Source organism: Pelobates fuscus, chromosome 6 (assembly GCF_036172605.1).
Source record: "Pelobates fuscus isolate aPelFus1 chromosome 6, aPelFus1.pri, whole genome shotgun sequence".
NCBI lineage: Eukaryota > Metazoa > Chordata > Amphibia > Anura > Pelobatidae > Pelobates > Pelobates fuscus.
In genome coordinates this window covers 205979986-206000581 of record NC_086322.1, presented here as the reverse complement: position 1 = coordinate 206000581, position 20596 = coordinate 205979986, and the positions used below count along the sequence as shown (strand labels likewise).

General features: G+C 38.6%; 1 protein-coding gene across 1 annotated transcript in view; it reads left to right on the top strand.

The window, feature by feature from the left end:
* Positions 1 to 20476, top strand: part of NPFFR2 (neuropeptide FF receptor 2) — a 424393-nt gene extending 403917 nt beyond the window's left edge. Inside the window, exon 5 of the mRNA XM_063425315.1 lies at positions 19473 to 20476. Within this exon, the coding sequence (XP_063281385.1) occupies positions 19473 to 20331 (859 nt within the window). The 3' untranslated portion in view covers positions 20332 to 20476. The remainder of the gene's footprint in view (positions 1 to 19472) is intronic.
* The last annotated feature ends 120 nt before the right edge of the window (positions 20477 to 20596 follow it).

The window sequence follows — 20596 nt, the reverse complement described above, 5'->3', positions numbered from 1 at the left end:
ACTTTTTTTTACTAATAGGCCTATATTATCACAGTGCATGCCATCTTTTCCTCTCCTTCTCCTTCCCTGGTGGTCCAGTGCCTTGGGCTGTGCAGGGAGCGAGCCGGCAGCAAACGGTTACTTATCATTACAGCAGCAACGGTCAGCTCCCTTCACCTCCGTTCACTTCCGCTCACAGTGTAAGTCTCTGATGGCTGCGGGTCTCGCAAGACTTATACTGTGAGCGGAAGTGAGCGGAGGTGAAGGGAGCTGACTGGAGCTGCTGTAAAGGTAAGTAACAGCTTGCTCCAGCCCCCAACAGGACCGCCGGGCTTGTAATGAGACCGGTGGTCCTGGTCTGTATTATGGCAATGTAAGTTGCCATAATACAGACCTTGACTCGAGTATAAGCCGAGTGGGGCTTTTTCAGCACAAAAATGTGCCGAAAAACTTGGCTTACACTCGAGTATATACAGTAACTTACTGATATTATTTTTAAACCTTTGCCCCTCTACTTTAAGACTATGTCCTCTTGTTGTGGTAGTTTTTCTTCTTTTAAATATAGTCTCCTCCTTTACTGTGTTGATTCTCTTTATGTATTTAAATGTTTCTGTCATACCCCCCTCTCGTCTTTCCTCCAAGCTATACATGATAAGATCCTTTAACCTTTCCTGGTACGTTTTATCCTGCAATCCATGAACCAGTTTAGTAGCCCTTCTCTGAACTCTCTCTAAAGTATCAGTATCCTTCTGGAGATACGGTCTCCAGCACTGCATACAATACTCCAAGTGAGGTCTCACCAGTGTTCTGTACAATGGCATTAGCACTTTGGTCTTTCTACTGCTAATACCTCTCCCTATACAACCAAGCATTTTGCTAGCATTTCATGCTGCTCTATTACATTTTCTGCCTACCTTTAAGTCATCAGAAATAATCACCCCTAAATCCCTTTCCTCAGATGTTGAGGTTAGGACTCTACCAAATATTCTCTACTCTGCCCTTGGGTTCTTACGTCCAAGATGCATTATCTTGCACTTATCCACATTAAATGTCAGTTGCCACAACTCTGAACATTTTTCTAGATTACCTAAATCCTTTGCCATTTGGCTTACCCCTCCTGGAACATCAACCCTGTTACATATCTTAGTATCATCAGCAAAAATCCAAACTTAAAGATTGCAGTTTATTGATAAGCCTTCTATGTGCAACAGTGTCAAAAGCCTTACTGAAATCTAGGTGAGCATTGTCTACTGCACCACCCTGATCTATTATTTTAGTTACCCAAACAAAAAAATCAAAATGATTAGTTTGGCATGATCTCCCGGAAGTAAACCCATGTTGTCTCTGATCTTGAAATCCATGTGTTTTTAGATGTTCAACAATCCTATCCTTTTACATGGTTTCCATTACTTTACCCACCACTGAGGTAAGGCTGACTAGCCTATAGTTGCACGACTCCTCCCTACTACCTTTCTAACTTCCAATCTTCTGGGACTACTCTTGTTAACAATGATTGGTTAAATCATGGGTCATCAACCTGGTCCCTACCGCCCACTAGTGGGCATTTCAGGATTCTAGGTGGGCGGTAGGGATTACGGCGGCTAAATCCTCTTTTTGAGAGGATTTCTCCTTTTAGAGTGGGCGGGCGCGAGCAGCTTGGGGGCGCAAGATTTCAGTGACCGACTGGATGGAAGCGCTACCTCCTGCCAGGCCACCTTCAGGACCCCCCGGCACGGCAGAGTTCAAGCCCAAGGCGGCGAGGGAGCTCTAACCTCTCTGCTCTGCTCCCTCGCACGATGTTTGCTGATGCTGCGGGAGCCAGAATTTGACGTCATATTCCCGCTCCTGGCATCAGTAGACAGCCCCACTGGACCCCAGGGACAGATCCACACCAGCTCTCCAGGTAGGGAAGCTGGGTGGACATTTAATATTAATAATTTGTGTGTCTATAAGTGTATGTGTGAGTGTGTGTATCTTTGTCTGTGTGTATGTGTTTCTCTGTGAGTGTGTGTGTCTGTAAGTGTATGTGTGAGTGTGTTTGTCTGTGAGTGTGTCTCTGTAAGTGTATGTGTATGTGTGTGTGTGTGTTTGTGTGTATGTGTGAGTATGTGAAAGCATAGGTCTACACATAGTATTTTGTATATAGATAGAATAAACATATATAAATGCATTTTAAAGTGTTGATACATATGACAGAACAGTAAGATAATGCTGGGAGAGTGTTGATTTGGGTTTCCTGTCCCACTACCAACACTTTACATGAACACTCTCCCAGCATTATCTTACTGTTCTGTTATATGTATCAACACTTTAAAATGCATTCCTATATGTTTATTCTATCTATATACAAAGTACTATGTGTAGACCTATGCTTTCCCACACTTGTATGCATGTATGCTTATATATATTACTGTGTATTTATATTTGTGTATATGAGTTCATGTGCATGTATGTATATGTGTTTATGAATATGTATATGTACATGCAGGGCCGCCATCAGGGGGTGACAACCATGACGGTTGTCACGGGCCCGGCAGCCCTGGGGTCCCGGACTGCTCTGGCAGTCCTGAGCCCCACTTTCTTTCTCTGCACACATAGATAGCGAATATCGCTATCTATGTGTGCAGCCGCAGGTCCCCGGCTCCCTGTTACCGCAGAGGGGGCCCAGGCAGCCCACAGCTTCTCCTCTTCTCCTCTCTGCTAATAACTAGCGCGAGACCCGGTTGCCATGGCAACACTCCGCGGGTCTCGCGAGAGTTATTGGAGGAGAGAAGGGAAGAAGCTGTGTGCTGCCTGGGCCCACTCTGCGGTAACAGGGAGCCGGGGGGCCCCCCCACCGGACCACCAGGGATCATGGAAACTCCCCCCTCCCTGGACACAGGTAAGCAGGGAGGGGGGAGAAACATTTAATTATTTTTTTTAATTTTTTTTATTTATGTGAAAATGCCCCTGCCTCCCTCCCCAGATTGCACATTTACACACACACACACACACACACTGCATACACTGACACAACACACACATACACTACATACACTAACACAACACACACACTAACACAACACACACACACACTACATACACTGACACAACACACACACTGCATACACTGACACAACACACACACACACACACTACATACACTAACACAACACACACACACTAACACAACACACACTAACACAACACACACACACACACTACATACACTGACACAACACACTTACACTGCATACACTGACACAACACACACACACTGAATACACTAATACAACACACACTCTGCATACACCAACACAACACACTGCATACACTAACACAACACACACTCTGCATACACTGACACAACACATACTGCATACATTAACACAACACACACTCTGCATACACTGACACAACACATACTGCATACACTAACACAACACACACACACTGCATACACTAACACAACACACACTCCGCATACACTTCCAAAACACACACTGCTTTCACTAACACAACACACACTGCATACACTAACACAACACACACTCTGCATACACTGACACAACACACACTCTGCATACACTGACACAACACATACTGCATACACTAACACAACACACACACACTGCATACACTAACACAACACACACTCTGCATACACTGACAAAACACACACTGCTTTCACTAACACAACACACACAGCATACACTAACACAACACACACTCTGCATACACTGACACAACACACACTGCATACACTAATACAACACACTGCATACACTAACATACACACTGCATACACTAATACAACACACACACTGCATACACTAACACACACACTGCATACACTAATACAACACACACACTGCATGTACTAACACAAAACACACACTGCATATACTAACACAACACACATACTGCATACACTAACACAACACACACACTGCATACACTAATACAACACACACTGCATACAATAACACACACTGCATACACGAATACACTAATACAATACACACACTGAATTCACCAATACAACATGCACTCTGCATACACTACGCACTAACACACTCACTGCATCCACTATACTGACACACACTCTGCATTCGCTACACATTAACACACTCTGCATTCACTACACTAACACACACTCTGCATCCGCTACACACTAACACACACTACATACACTAACACAACACACACTCTGCATACACTGACAAAACACACACTGCATACACTAATACAACACACACATTGCATACACTAACACACACACTGCATACACTAACACAACACACACACTGCATACACTAACACACACACTGCATACACTAATACACTAATACAATACACACACTGCATTCACTAATACAACATGCACTCTGCATACTCTCCACACTAACACACTCACTGCATCCACTATACTGACACACACTCTGCATTCGCTACACTAACACACACTCTGCATCCGCTACACACTAACATACTCTCTGCATTCACTACACATTAACACTCTGCATTCACTACACATTAACACTCTGCATTCACTACACTAACACACACTCTGCATCCGCTACACACTAACACACTCTCTGCATTCGCTACACATTAACACACTATCTGCATTCACTACACTAACACACACTCTGCATCCGCTACACACTAGCGCACACTGCATACACTAACACAACACACACTCTGCATACACTGACAAAACACACACTGCATACACTAATACAACACACACTGCATACACTAACACACACACTGCATCGACTAATACAACACACACACTGCATACACTAACACACACACACACTGCATACACTAATACAACACACACACTGCATACACTAACACACACTGCATACACTAATACAACACACACACTGCATACACTAACACACCACACATACTGCATACACTAACACAACACACACACTGCATACACTAATACAACACACACACTGCATATACTAACACACACACACTGCATACACAAATACACTAATACAATACACACACTGCATTCACTAATACAACATGCACTCTGCATACACTACACACTAACACACTCACTGCATCCACTATACTGACACACACTCTGCATTCACTACACATTAACACACTCTGCATTCACTACACTAACACACACTCTGCATCGGCTACACACTAACACACACTACATACACTAACACAACACACACTCTGCATACACTGACAAAACACACACTGCATACACGAATACAACACACACACTGCATACACTAACACACACTCTGCATACACTAACACAACACACACACTGCATACACTAATACAACACACACACTGCATACACTAACACACACACTGTATACACTAATACACTAATACAATACACACACTGCATTCACTAATACAACATGCACTCTGCATACACTACACACTAACACACTCACTGCATCCACTATACTGACACACACTCTGCATTCGCTACACTAACACACACTCTGCATCCGCTACACACTAACATACTCTCTGCATTCACTACACATTAACACTCTGCATTCACTACACTAACACACACTCTGCATCCGCTACACACTAACACACTCTCTGCATTCACTACACATTAACACTCTCTCTGCATTCACTACACTAACACACACTCTGCATCCACTACACACTAACACACTGCATACACTAACACAACACACACTGCATACACTAATACAACACACACACTGCATATACTAACACACACACACACACTGCATACACGAATACACTAATACAATACACACAATGCATTCACTAATACAACATGCACTCTGCATACACTACACACTAACGCACTCACTGCATCCACTATACTGACACACACTCTGCATTCGCTACACATTAACACACTCTGCATTCACTACACTATCACACACTCTGCATCCGCTACACACTAACATATTCTCTGCATTCACTACACATTAACACTCTGCATTCACTACACTAACACACTCTCTGCATTCGCTACACATTAACACACTCTCTGCATCCGCTACACACTAACACACACTGCATACACTAACACAACACACACTCTGCATACACTGACAAAACACACAATGCATACACTAATACAACACACACTGCATACACTAACATACACACACTGCATACACTAATACAACACACACACTGCATAAAATAACACACGCACTGCATACACTAACACACACACTGCATACACTAATACAACACACACACTGCATACACTAACACAACACACATACTGCATACACTAACAAAACACACACACTGCATACACTAATACAACACACACACTGCATACACTAACACACACACTGCATACACTAATACACTAATACAATACACACACTGCATTCATTAATACAACATGCACTCTGCATACACTACACAGTAACACACTCACTGCATCCACTATACTGACACACACTCTGCATTCGCTACACATTAACACACTCTGCATTCACTACACTAACACACACTCTGCATCTGCTACACACTAACACACTCTCTGCATTCACTACACATTAACACTCTGCATCCGCTACACACTAACACACTCTCTGCATTCACTACACATTAACACACTCTCTGCATTCACTACACATTAACACACACTCTGCATTCACTACAAATTTACACACACACTACATTTATTACACTGACGCACCCTGCATTCACTACACCCTAACACACAGTCTGCATGTATTACACACTAACACTCACTCTGCATTCACTAAACTATGCACACACTCTGGATTAACTATACTGACACACACTCTGCATTCACTACACTAACATACACTCTGCATTAACTGTACACACAGCATCCACTACACAAACATCCTGTATTCACAGTACACACACTACATCCACCACAAATTGAAACACTCTTATTACATAGTTAGATAGCTGAAAAGAGACTTGCGTCCATCAAGTTCAGCCTTCCTCACACCTGTTTTTTGCGGTTGATCCAAAAAAAAAACCCAGTTTGAAGCACAATTTTGCAACAAGCTAGGACAAAAACTTCCTTCTTGACCCCAGAATGGCAGTCAGATTTATCCTTGAATCAAGCAGTTATTACCCTACATTGAAAGATTATATCCTTGAATATTCTGTCTTTGCAAGACAGAATTATTATTATTATTATATTCACTATACACAGACACTCCATCTAATTCACACACTACATCCACTACAGACACTGCATCCACTAAACACATTTCATCTAGTACATACAAACACTACATCCACTACACAAACACACACTACATCACTGTACACACACTACATCCACTACTCAAACACTCTCTGCATTCACTACACATTAACACTCTGCATTCACTACACTAACACACACTCTGCATCCGCTACACACTAACACACCCTCTGCATTCACTACACATTAACACACTGCATTCACTACACTAACACACACTCTGCATCCGCTACACACTAACACACTCTCTGCATTCACTACACATTAACACACACTCTGCATTCACTACACATTTACACACACTGTGCATTCACTGCACTAACACACACACACTACATTCATTACACTGACACACTCTGCATTCATTACACACTAACACACACTCTGCATTCACTAAACTATGCACACACTCTGGATTCACTATACTGACACACACTCTGAATTGACTGTACACACAGCATCCACTACACAAACATCCTGGATTCACAGTACACACACTACATCCACCACAAATTGAAACACTCTGCATTCACTATACACAGACACTCCGTCTAATTCACACACTACATCCACTACAGACACTGCATCCACTAAACACATTTCATCTAGTACATACAAACACTACATCCACTACACAAACACACACTACATCACTGTACACACACTACATCCACTACTCAAACACACTCTGCATTCACTATACACACTGCATCTGCTACACAAACACACACTCTGCATTCACTGCACAAACAGTATCTAATACACACAAACACTACATCCATTACACACATTCTAATTCACTTCCACTATACACACCACATTCAGTCCCGCATCATTGTCAGCGGACTAGGTAGGGCGTGGGCGGGCCCAGGAGGGAGGGGGCGGGGGGGCCCAGACCTTGTGCATTGTCAGGGGCCCCCAAATTTCTGATGGCAGCCCTGTGTACATGTGTTTGTGCGTTCACATACACATATTTGTGTGTGCATGTATAAAGTGTACCATCCTCTGCACTGTCTGCTTGTTTGTTTTTCTTCTCCCTCTCTCCCCCCTCACTCTGCTCTTCAGAAAGATATTTATGACCCTCTGCAAAAATGGTGTCTATTTTTTTTAACAAACTTGTGTCTTATCTACACTCATGTCGCTTTAACCCCTGTATCACAACTCAACTTTGAATTCTATATGTCGTCTTGTTCAGAAATGCTTCAGACTTGAGAAAGGGAGGTTCTCCCGAAAGCTTGTCATTAAAAAATTCTGTCAGTCCAATAAAAAAGGTATTACAAGATTTTATCGTTTTTTTACATATACATCACTGGACTAATATGGCTACAATCTCGACTTATATATACACACACACACACATTCATATGAGGTAGTTTACTGACCTTTTATCCAGCGCTGTGGCAGTCTCGCCATGGCTGGCCTGTTTCCCCTCCTCGGCTGAGATCATCAAATTTGACGGTCTCACCCAATCTAATGCTTTCCGATAGCAAAGTATTGGGAGCTTATTGTGCATACTTGGAAAAATGCTGCGCTGTTCCAATCTGTATCTCCTTATTGAGATGCATTGAATCAATGCATTTCTATAGGAAACATTCAGCGTCTCCATACAGAGTGTGGAGACTGACCCTAGTGACTGTCTAAGTGACTGGCACTAGTGATGTTACTAGGTAATAATGCAAACACTGCCTTTTCTCTGAAAATGCAGTATTTATATAAAAAAAAAAAATCTGCAAGTATAGACTGTAGATACCAGAACAACTACATTACGCTGTATTTGATCTCATGATTATACTGTCCCTTTAAAGATATTCTGCATTATAACTTTTGCTAGAAACGTTCGTTGGGTTCCCAGGCCACTTAGTTTCTGTTGATCAATTAATCCCAGGTGGTTTTCCATCCTTGTTTTAATCCATAGACTGTATTTTGTTTATGGACTAGGATGGGTAGTTTTCCAGCTGTGTTTACAAGATTATTTGTCTTTAATAAAATATCTTCCGCATTGTTTCATTCCAAGCTATCAACAACAATGGATATTAGTCTTTGGCTGAGAAGTTTCTTGTGATAGTTTTTGTTTTATTAGCCATGTCACCATCCTCGTTGTACACTTTAATAAAGCCATACAAATTGTATATAATAAGTTCTGAGACATACAGTGATGGTATTGGATGACACATTCTCAGCAGACACACACACATACACACTAGTGACACTGAAGTTTTGTAACAATGTAAGTTCACGAATAGCTTAGTGGATAGGTTTTAGGTTTTTTTTTACCTGTCAGTCAGGGATTAGTATAATGATTTTTTTGTAAAAACAGACAAAAACTGATATTGTTTGAAATGTCACATGCAGTAAATATATTATTTTATATGGTCCAACACATAAAATTTTTTAACTTATTCACTCTTGCATGTTCGTCCAGATAAATAATTGAAATGAATATTGTTTGTTCAAGCTCAAGAATGATATCCACAAAATATTTTAAAACAATATAAATATATGCAACAGATATTTGAAAATTATAATATGTCATAATTATAGAACACTTGTGGAAAAATAAGGAACAAATAAAGAACACACAGGAAAACATATGTATAATAAAACATGGATTGAATTTGTAATCTCTCTGATAAACTAACCAACATAGAGAAATGGAAGACAGATTAAAGTACTGTGACACTGCATTGTGCATGCTTACCATTGATAACAGACATTTGTATGTTAACCCTTACCCCTAGAGACACAATGTAAGCATTTTAATTTTTTACCACCAGCAATAGATATTTTTATTATATCAACAATTATCTTGTGGGTCACTGTCCTAACTGCATCTGTGGATGATCTACCACTGCATATAAGAAAAATGACTTTAACGATTAAGAAAAACACTAATACAGTGATGATACAATTGCACAATTTCTACATTTTTACAGTCATTCATAGTTGGAATCTCAACCCCTCTAGACTAAATACATTTAAATGAACTAATTCTGCCAAATGTTGGAAAGAGTGTAGACAAGTGGGCTCATTGTTTCACATACTGTGGACTTGTCCCAAGGTGGGCTTATTTTGGAAATCAATTAACAAATGAATATATACAATTACTGATTCAATTCCCCAACTGATCCCTGAAATTTGTCTCTTTAAAAAAATTCCAACTCATCAAACGAAATACATATAGGATATGTTAAATAACTAAAAATATGTAACTTTTTATGGATGATTGTGTATATAAGATTATTTTATTGTTTTATTTCTTTTTCTATTTATTATTTTTCCCACCATTTTATTTCATCTTTATTACATTTGTTTATTTGCTTTTTTTATATTCATTGTATTAATCATTTTATAGACTCATTGTTATTAATCTTATGTATTATTAATATTGTTGTTATTATTATATTGTACGAATATATATTTTAAAACTCCAATCAAAACATTTGAAACAATTGCACAATTTCTATTAACACATATTTTAGTTGGACAGAGTATACTGCAGTTTGATTTTATTAAATTTAATGTAGATGCTTGAAATGAAAGTTACATTATTCTCTGCATCTATAGTATAGAATAGCTTTGGGGCTCTTCTCCTGCATATTCTCTTATGCATAATAAGTAAATGAGCATGTACAGCTGTGGTTTGTATGTCCACAAATGGGTGATCAATCATGAAGTGTGCACATATGCATATGCATTAGAAATTAATTCAATTTAAAATAAAAAAAAACTACCTCTAATTAAATTTTCTTGTTGACGTAATCTGTATTGCCTGTAGCAGGTAAAGTGTATAGATATGTTCTAATGATTTGTTTCATAAAGAGCTTATTATATATTGGAAAGACTCAACTTAATATATATGTAAGGTTGGGCCTGTAGCTGTGGAAGGGGCCTGGTTTCCCTTCTTAAGGAGCACCAGACCTCTCCCCAATATTGTAATTGATTCTAGCGATTTGCCCCTCGAACCGCTCCCTTTACTCACATCAATATCTAGGGTAGGCCCTCTTTTATTACAGGCCTATCGCTTCGTCGGTTCCGGCACACCACAGCCGACTTGTTCATATTATTACTTATTTCATAAATTCACTTATGTATACCAACGTATAGTTAGCTCACTTTACGGCTTTTGCCCCGAACACAAATATAATATATATAATATCCATTTATTAATTTAATAATTAAGTATAGGAGCATAATGTGTTTGAGCCATGTGACTCAAAACAATTTCTGAAAACATAGAATACCATTCAGGTAAAATTATTGCTTGCATCTAACAAATTTAACACCAGATTCCAATTGTCAAAATTGTGTTTTGTGCTTATGAAAATGTTATTTTTTGTGTATTTTCAATATATTTTGCAGACGGCCTATTTTAACTCTTTAATATAAAACCGTATCCTAGATCTTCTTAATGTCAGCTGTGAGAAGTATATTGCATCACAGACATTAATGGCTTTGAGTGTCATAATTCTCAATAGATTACACATAATGTTTACAGCTGTTTGGATCAATTAAAATAAATTGCTAGAGCACTCTAGTGAGGAATTTTAAATAATGTCTGGTTCAAGAGATTAAGCAATTAATGCTATTAAATCTTAATGGAAAAGATACAATGATTCAGTAAATACAACATCTACTATCTTGATACATTAAAAGTAAAAAACGAAAAGAGCTCTAACGCATTATTGTATTTTATATGTCACAATAAAGCAGCTTTTAATACAGTACTATTCAAGGGCATAAAAAAGATATACACTTATTCAGTGATAGGCGCCATTCTACATCTCCTCTGATATTATGCCAACATTATGGCTCTTAGTTATTGCTACCACTTATCAATGTTAGCTATTGCTGTCATGTAAGATAAAATTGCTCATTATTAATTTTTCTAGTGTATAATATGTTATTCAGGGTGAGTTACTACTTTCAGGTATGGGTCATTAGGAAATATACAAATATATTTACCCAGAATGAACATGGTAAGACTATGATTCTCCTCTATCACTCACGTGATCTAAGACTCTGAGCTTCATTGAGTTCTGACACAGCATTTGAGGGAGCGGTAAAGTTATCTATGCAGACTAAGAGGGTCTAGAGCAGGGGTCCTCAAACTCTGCCCCCCCAGATGTTGCTGAAGTATAACTCCCATGATTCTCTGGCTTTCTATGTAATTCAAAGAATCATGGGAGTTGTAGTTCAGCAACATCTGGAGGGCCACAGTTTGAGGACCATTGGTCTAGAGGAAGTGCAACATCTAAGGGGATTAGGCAGGGAGAGACGTATCTAAGGGAGGTAAGAAAGAGAGAGACAGGAAGGTGGTAGGAAGAACACACACATATGCTCCTGCATTCACACACCAACATTCCATACAAATACACCACTACATTCACATGCTACATAATTCCCTATAAATAAACCCCTGCATTCACACACACCTGTTCTACATTCTCACAGACAATGTATTTGTACATTTACACTGCATTCAAATAAACTCATGACTTTTCTCACTGGCACTACCTAAAACATACTTGTTATACACATCATTATTACACACATACCTCCCTTCTTTGACACATACATAGATAATCAGTAATGAACTATAAATACAGTACTGCATTATCATTCTTGCAGTAGAGAGATTGCATACCCCAATTCCCAACAGTTTCACACAATATAAAAATATATAATATATATATATTTCTAGATTTCATAAGGGTTATTTTTTTTAAAGCTACTCATAATAATAACAGTCATATTTAAACAATCTGATATATGTGTATCTGTGAGGGACTTACTGTTTTATTGTTCAACTAAGATGATGATAAAAGATGAATGATCACTGATGGGCATCATTACTATATTTGGCATATAGTAATGATTTAGGAGGAAATCAGAAGATATTACTACCGTATATTCGGCATATAGTAATGATTTCAGAGGAAATCTGAAAACATAAGGTTCTCCCTGACTCTTGGTCACTTTTTTATGAAAGTGGAATATTTAAGAATGTATTAGAAGTTTTGTTCAAATTATATTACATACCATCAATTCTTTGCTATTTTACGTGGGAAGATTATCAAGCAGTGAGGTATTAGAGATGATTTGATGAATCAGTCAATTTAAGTGTTCTAGCACAGTGCAGCAATTCAATAAAAACCTTTCATAGCTCTACTCTTTCTAATAAATGCATACGTAAGCAGTCATGCCTTTTACTAAAAATATAATTTACAGTTAGTCAATACCTTTGAAAATAGGAACACGTTTAATAGGAACCATAAATAAGAAGTCAGATGTTTGAACATTGTATACCATAAAATAAAAAATGTAGCATTCATAAAAAAAAAAAAATCAATTTAGATTAGGAAAATGCACTTGTAACACTCACATATGTGCCCAGACACACAGAAAGTAAAAATGAAATAAACATAACAAGCTAAATATGTAGATTCCCCAAAAAATGATTTTATGCTGTACGTATCTACACACTAGAGTAATTTACTAAAGTAAGAATTTAAAGTGAATTCAAGGCCATGTAAATATAAAGCTATAGTAAACACATTGGAAGAAAAGCTAGCTTAGAGAAGCTTTCCAGTTTGACTACTTTGAACAAAAATGAGAAATTCATTTTAATTTCTCACTTTAGTGAATAATCTTGCAACGTTTTGAAGGCTAGATGTTGCCATCCACTTATTAAATACATATTCATTATTATTCCAACAAGCCTCCCAATTGTCCCAGAGGTACAATCTATTAAGCATCCTACCCTTCTGTTCCAAATTAGTTATCTGGTGTTTGGCATCCAAAGACACCAGGGAAGTTTCCTCTGGCAGAACAGCATGAGCACATCATTAGACTTACTTGCTTGGACCCAGGGCACTAGGACAATGCAAAGAGAGAGATTCAGCAGCATATATGCATTATATTTTATGTAGGGGGCTAGCTGGAAGGTTATCAGTTATCCTGACATGCTTGATGCCAGGTGGACATGCCCATTTCACTTTCTTGGTGGGCCTGCACATTATATGAGTCGTCAACAAAGCAAAATAACTGTTGATTCCCCCTGAAGGCTTACTTATTTGGGACTTATTTTCCTATTTTTATTCGTAAGGTTTTTTTTTTTTTGGTTTTTTTTTTACAATTCTTTAAACTTAAACTCTGTTTATCATGGACTTAAAATTAATCTAAACTGGTCATAAAGTTGACATCAAAATACAAAGTATGCAATATTGCAACTTTTATTTCTTTTTAAAAATGTTTGACCCCTTAAGGACGGAGCCAAATGTACAAGTTGTGATCCAAAAAAAAATTGTAAACAAACCACATAATTTGGCTATATGTCTGTTCAACAATAATTTACCTCTTTCATATTACGTACACCCATACTTATTATATATAATTTTGTTCAGGGGAATCAGAGCTTTCATTTCATATCAAATTTTTATATATGGAACTAACTTTTTTGTGAAACAAATCAAAAAAACTTTGAAAAATGACAAAATGTGGTTATTTTTCAAGTTCTGCATGGCATTTCTACTGTGAATGTCATAATACTGTTCTCTTTTACTGCAATAAAACATACACATTTGTATTCAGCAATGTCCATGTACATGTTTTATGTGTTTTTCAAAAGTTACAGGGTCCAATATAGGGCTTGTCTATTAATTTTATTTACACATAGAATTTTTTTGGATTGGTTTGCTGGGCCTATGTTGCATTTGAGAATATATGGCAGCCCAGAAAGGAAAATTACCCCCATCATGGCATACCATTTGGAAAAGTAGACATCCCAGGGTATTCAAAATGGGTTATGTCCAGTCTTTTGTAATAGCCACTTAGTCACAAACAGTAGCCAAAGTTGGTGTTCAGATTTTATTTTGCATTTTTTCACATAACAACTGTACTTTTAGTGATGATATGATCGTTCTTATACATTTCATTGCTCTGAAACACTCAAATTTCTGGTCATTTCTGATGTTTACTCATGAGTACAAGGGTACCCCCATGTATATGTTTTATGGTGTTTTTTTAAAGGTTACAGGGTCCAATATAGGGCTTGCCCATTTATGTTTTTACACGTAGAAATTTGGTAGATTGATTTTCTGGGCCTATGCTGCCTTTGAGACCGTATGGCAGCCCAGAAATTAAAATTACCCCCATCATGGCATACCGGTTATAGTTTTATTTATGCTTTTTCAAACACATTAACTCAATTTCCACAGGATATTTCATATTCCTAATATGAGTTAGTGCAACAAAGCCTCAGTATTTTTTTTCAACATTGTCTCCTGAATATAACAGTACCCCCCATGTACCAGTTTTTCAGGTTTTTAGGGGAAGTCAAAGGGACAAATATATTAGATGTCCATTTCAAAGTAGGAAATTTGGCAAAGTGATTTTCTGGGCCTATGTCACCTTTGAGAGCGTATGGCAGTCTGGGTAATAACATTTCCTCTTTTATGGCATACTATTTTCAAAAGTAGGCAACCCAGAGTATTCTAAATGTCATGTATTGATATGTTTGGCCTAACCAGTTTATCAGAAATGAAGATAGCGGCTATAGTTTTATTTGTGCTTTTTCAAACACATTAACTCAATTTCCACAAGATATTTCATATTCCTGATATGGATTACTGCAAAAGAGCCTCGGTATTTTGACTACACATTGTTTCACGAATATAACAGTACCCCCACTTACCATTATTTAAATTTGTTTTGGTAACTCACAGGGCCAAATATATTAGATGCCCTTTTCAGCTTGTAAGTTGGAAAATGTGTCACTTTTGGCAATGTGTCACTTTTGAGAAAGTATGGCAGCCCAGGAGAGAAAATTACACCCATGATGGCATAGTGTTTTTAAAAGCAGATAGCCCAGGGTATTCTAAATGCCATAGTTTGAGTTGTTTGGTCTAGCCACTTTAACAGACATGTAGTGCCCATGTAGGGAGTTATACTTTTAGTTGTGTTTTTTTTACACACATGTTCCATTTTCACATGAAATGTAATAATCTTGATTAGTTAGTGCATTAAAACATCAGTATTTTTTATTTAAAATTGTCTCCTTAATATAACAGTAACCCCATTTACAATTTTTGCAGGTTTTTCACAAATAGAACAGTACCCCTACACTTTGTTCTGAAGGCGAGAGAGAGAGATCTTTGATCTCACACAGAGAGTCACTGTGTGAAAAGTTTGAGAAGTTTTTTTTGTTTTTTTTAAAGCAATTTTATTAACACTTTCAGTGCTAGTAACAGTATTAACCCTGTGATTAGAGTTTTACTTTGTAAAGTCACATTTTAACAAGTACTACAAATGTAGTATTTTGAGTTGTGTGTTGTAGCCACTTTAAAATAGCTAAGGTAAACAGGGACAGGCCAAGGTCAGGGGAATCCAGAAGTCAGAGCAAGCGAATGGGTTGGTACAGGCAGCTCACAAAGTGTAGTCAGGACAAGCCGAGGTCAGGGAATCCAGGGAAATGAAGCAAACAAAACTGCCAAAGTCCCATACAAAGTGATTTAATAGTTCAGCTCTGTATGGTAGACTTTGAAACAGTCTGTTATGCAGAGGGCAGGTAGGGATGGACAGGAGGGGCAATAATAACTGGAGTCCTTTCAGACTCCTCTTTTCCAGCAAACACAGCATTTTTGTTGGGGTGATCTTTTACAGGGTGTGTGTGGGGGGGGGGGGGGGGATTCTGGAATGGAAATGTTTGCTGAAAAGTCTTTGGATTCCAAAGGAGGGTTAGGATTGGGGGCCAGGGCAAATACAATTTGAGACAAAATTTGGACCATAAAGTCTAGAAATGGGTATGGTCTACCTATGGCTTCCTTTCTATAAAGCACATAGGAGTTGAAAATTGCAATCTGTTTCACGCAGATTGCAATTTTCTTGTACCAGGTCCTACTCTTTCGGTTCACCAGATACGGCTCTATGCATTGGTCAGCTAAGTCTACTCCCTCCATAAACTTGCTGTAGTCTACAACGCACCCAGTTCCACCTCTCACAGACACTGGCACTGACGTTTTGTCATGCACTGTAGACAACATGAATGCATCCTTCCTATCAGTGAAGCGAAGGGCAAGCAACTGATCCTGGTGGAACGCTGCAATGGAGCCTCTACTGCGTTTGCCACTTGCCAGGGTTTGGGAAAAACCTCTGCGATTCTTCTGCACTGTGCCACAGGCTAGGGTTTCAAAGCAAAATAAAGTTTTAAATAACTCTATGCTTGAATAATAGTTGTCAACCAATAGCCTGTATCCCTTATTTAACAAGGGAAGGATTAGGTCCCAAACTATCTTGCCACTTGTCAAGATGGCTATTCTTCCCCTGATAAATACAAAATGTATATCCAGATTTGGATTTGCACAGTTTGTAAAATTTTACACCGTATCGGGACCGCTTAGAAGGGATATACTGCTTAAACATAATCTACCCTTAAACTTCATTAGGGGTTCATCTACACAAATATTTTCTTCAGGGACATAATTTTGGGAGAATTTGTCTGACAGGAGTTGGATTAGGGGCCACATTTTGTAGAGCCTGTCAAACAATAGGTCGTTTCTTGGGGGGCACAGTGCGTTATTGTTGAAGTGGAGGAAACGCAGCAGCTGCTCATAGCGTTTCCTCTTCATAACCCCTGGGAAAAGAGGGGTAGCCAGGATGGGGTGTTTGTACCAGTGGGACTTGATACTTGGCTTTTTGATGATACCCATAACTAGAATTAGAGCCCAAAATGTGCGCATTTCTGCGAGATCCATGGGGTGCCACATATTTTGCCGATTGTAATGTGACCCTGGATTCGCAGTCAGATATTGGTTGGCAAATAAATTAGTTTGCCATAAATTAGTTTGTCAGTGATGCCAGAGGTTGCCGTGAATGGAGGTATTTCTGGCGACGCCCGGTTTGAGAGCACCCAGTCTCCATCTGGCATTGAGCTTGCTGAGCGTCCTCTTGTAGGTGGTGGTGGGGCACCATCACTTGATGACTCACTCAGAGGCTCAATTGCAGAGTGTCACTATCCCTGCCTGCGAGAATGGCATATGCCTCCTCTGCGGAATAGCAACGTGCCATTCTAGGGGGGGGACTAATCAATAATTAATTTTTTTTAAAAACTAGGGGGGAAGGACTCACTCAGAGGTCAATGTCAGAGGCAGTGATAGTGTCACTGTCTTGCAGAGTGTCACTATCCCTGCCTGCCAGAATGGCGTATGCCTCCTCTGCAGAGTAGCAACGTGCCATTCTAGGGGGGGACTAATAATTGCTAAACAAAAACCTAGGGGGGCATTACTAAATTCCTACCTGCCTAACACTCACTAAACACCCTTAAAAACCCACGAAAAATAAAATAAAATAAATGTACTGATCGCAGTTTAGACTGCTGCGATCAGTACTGAGAGGGTTATTTATTTATTTTTTATATATATTTTTTTTAAATAAAAATAAACCCCAAAATAGAGTTAGCCTGATCAGAGAGCCCTCTAATTACAGTGATCACTGGTGATACTGTACAGTACAGTGATCACGGCAGCAGGGAAGGGGTTAACAAAGTGTCAAAACAATTTTTTAAAATTAGTTTTTGACCCTAAAAATGAAAATTAATAATAATACAAATGTACTAACAGCCCTAATCAGGCTGATCACAGTGTTAATGCTGTGATCAGCACTGAAAGGGTTAAAAAATATATATTTTGAATTTTACTGAATTTTTAGAACTCTTTCTCCTACAGGGACAGCCAGCAACGATCTCTTTGCCTCTCTCTCTCAAATCGAAGTCATGTGAGGAGATGGGCAGAGACAATGTGTCAGCCAGGGATTTAAAATCATTTGCTGACACATTGTAACAGTTATAGCAGTGACTGTCTGTCACTGCGATCACAAACTTCAGATCACCACTGATTGGGCACAGGGGGTTTCCAGGCACAGCCCCCCCCCCCCCCCCCCCCCCACCACATACTGCATTTTGGGAGGAATCATGGAAAAGTGGGTGGGCTTAAACGCTGCGGCGTGCTATGCCGCCCTAACGGCGTTTAAGCCCATTAATGTTGGGACGGCATAGCATGCCATAATGGCATTAACGGGTTAATGTAACTTATCTTGTGTTGCCAACCTATAATAAAGCATAGTTTTAATTTATTTTGTGAAATATTTATTCTGCAATATTCATTTTAATATTAATATTTGTGTATTCATCAGTTTTGCATTGTGTTCAACTATAATGTACAGTTTTGTATTTATTGTTCCCATAATGCATATCTTTCCTTTTTTTTTGTAGATTTCGATGCATTGTTTACCCCTTCAAGCAAAAACTGACAATATCAACAGCTGTCGTCATTATAGCAGTTATCTGGGTTTTGGCCATTGCTATTATGTGTCCCACTGCTGTTATGTCTCATGTAAAAGAAGATAAACATTTTAGGGTTGTCCTTAGTGGTAGCAATCAAACAAATCCTATTCGATGGTGTCGTGAGGATTGGCCCAATCCCCAGATGAGAAAAATATATACAACTGTTTTGTTTTCTAATATATATCTTGCTCCATTATCACTTATTGTTATTATGTATGCTAGGATAGGAATCACTTTATTTAAGAGTGAAATAAATATTGAAAATAAGAATCATCAGCAACAAAGGCATTCAGTTTCTCGTAGAAAGAGAAAAGTGATCAAGATGCTCATTATTATTGCCTTGCTCTTTATCCTCTCTTGGTTGCCATTGTGGACCATAATGATGCTCTCGGATTATGCCAATCTAACAGAACACCAGTACCAAGTAATTAATATATATGTTTATCCCTTTGCGCACTGGTTGGCATTTTTTAACAGCAGCATCAATCCAATTATTTATGGTTTCTTCAATGAGAACTTCCGGCGTGGTTTTCAAGCTGCCTTCAAGTTACAGCTATGCTCTGAAGAAATAGAGAGAAGATCCATGTACTCTCACAGGGCTCAAGGAAATGCCATTTTGCCAGCAGGATCCCATAATCAAGGACACCAAGACTCCACATTTGAAAAACAAAGTAACAATGAAAGAGAATCTGACAAAAGAAAGCCATTAACGAGTGATGAAGACTTGATAATGGAAGATTTGGAAAAGAATTCAAATAACAACAGGATTCGAAAAGACATGGTTTAAGGGCCATAAAAATTCAGCTTTCAAAACAAATGCACATATGATAAGCAAAGACAATTTACAGTTTGTGTTCCATAATGTGATTAGCTAAATCATTCAAAGAAGTACAACATGCAAGTCCATGATTAAAAAAGTCATTTGTATCATGTACATTTTGCGTGGGTGTTGATTTAAATGTGTGAATATAATTACTTTATGTTTAAATCTGCAACAAATTTGAGAGAATTGTAAATAAAATCATTGCTATTTTTGACGACAATGTCATAAT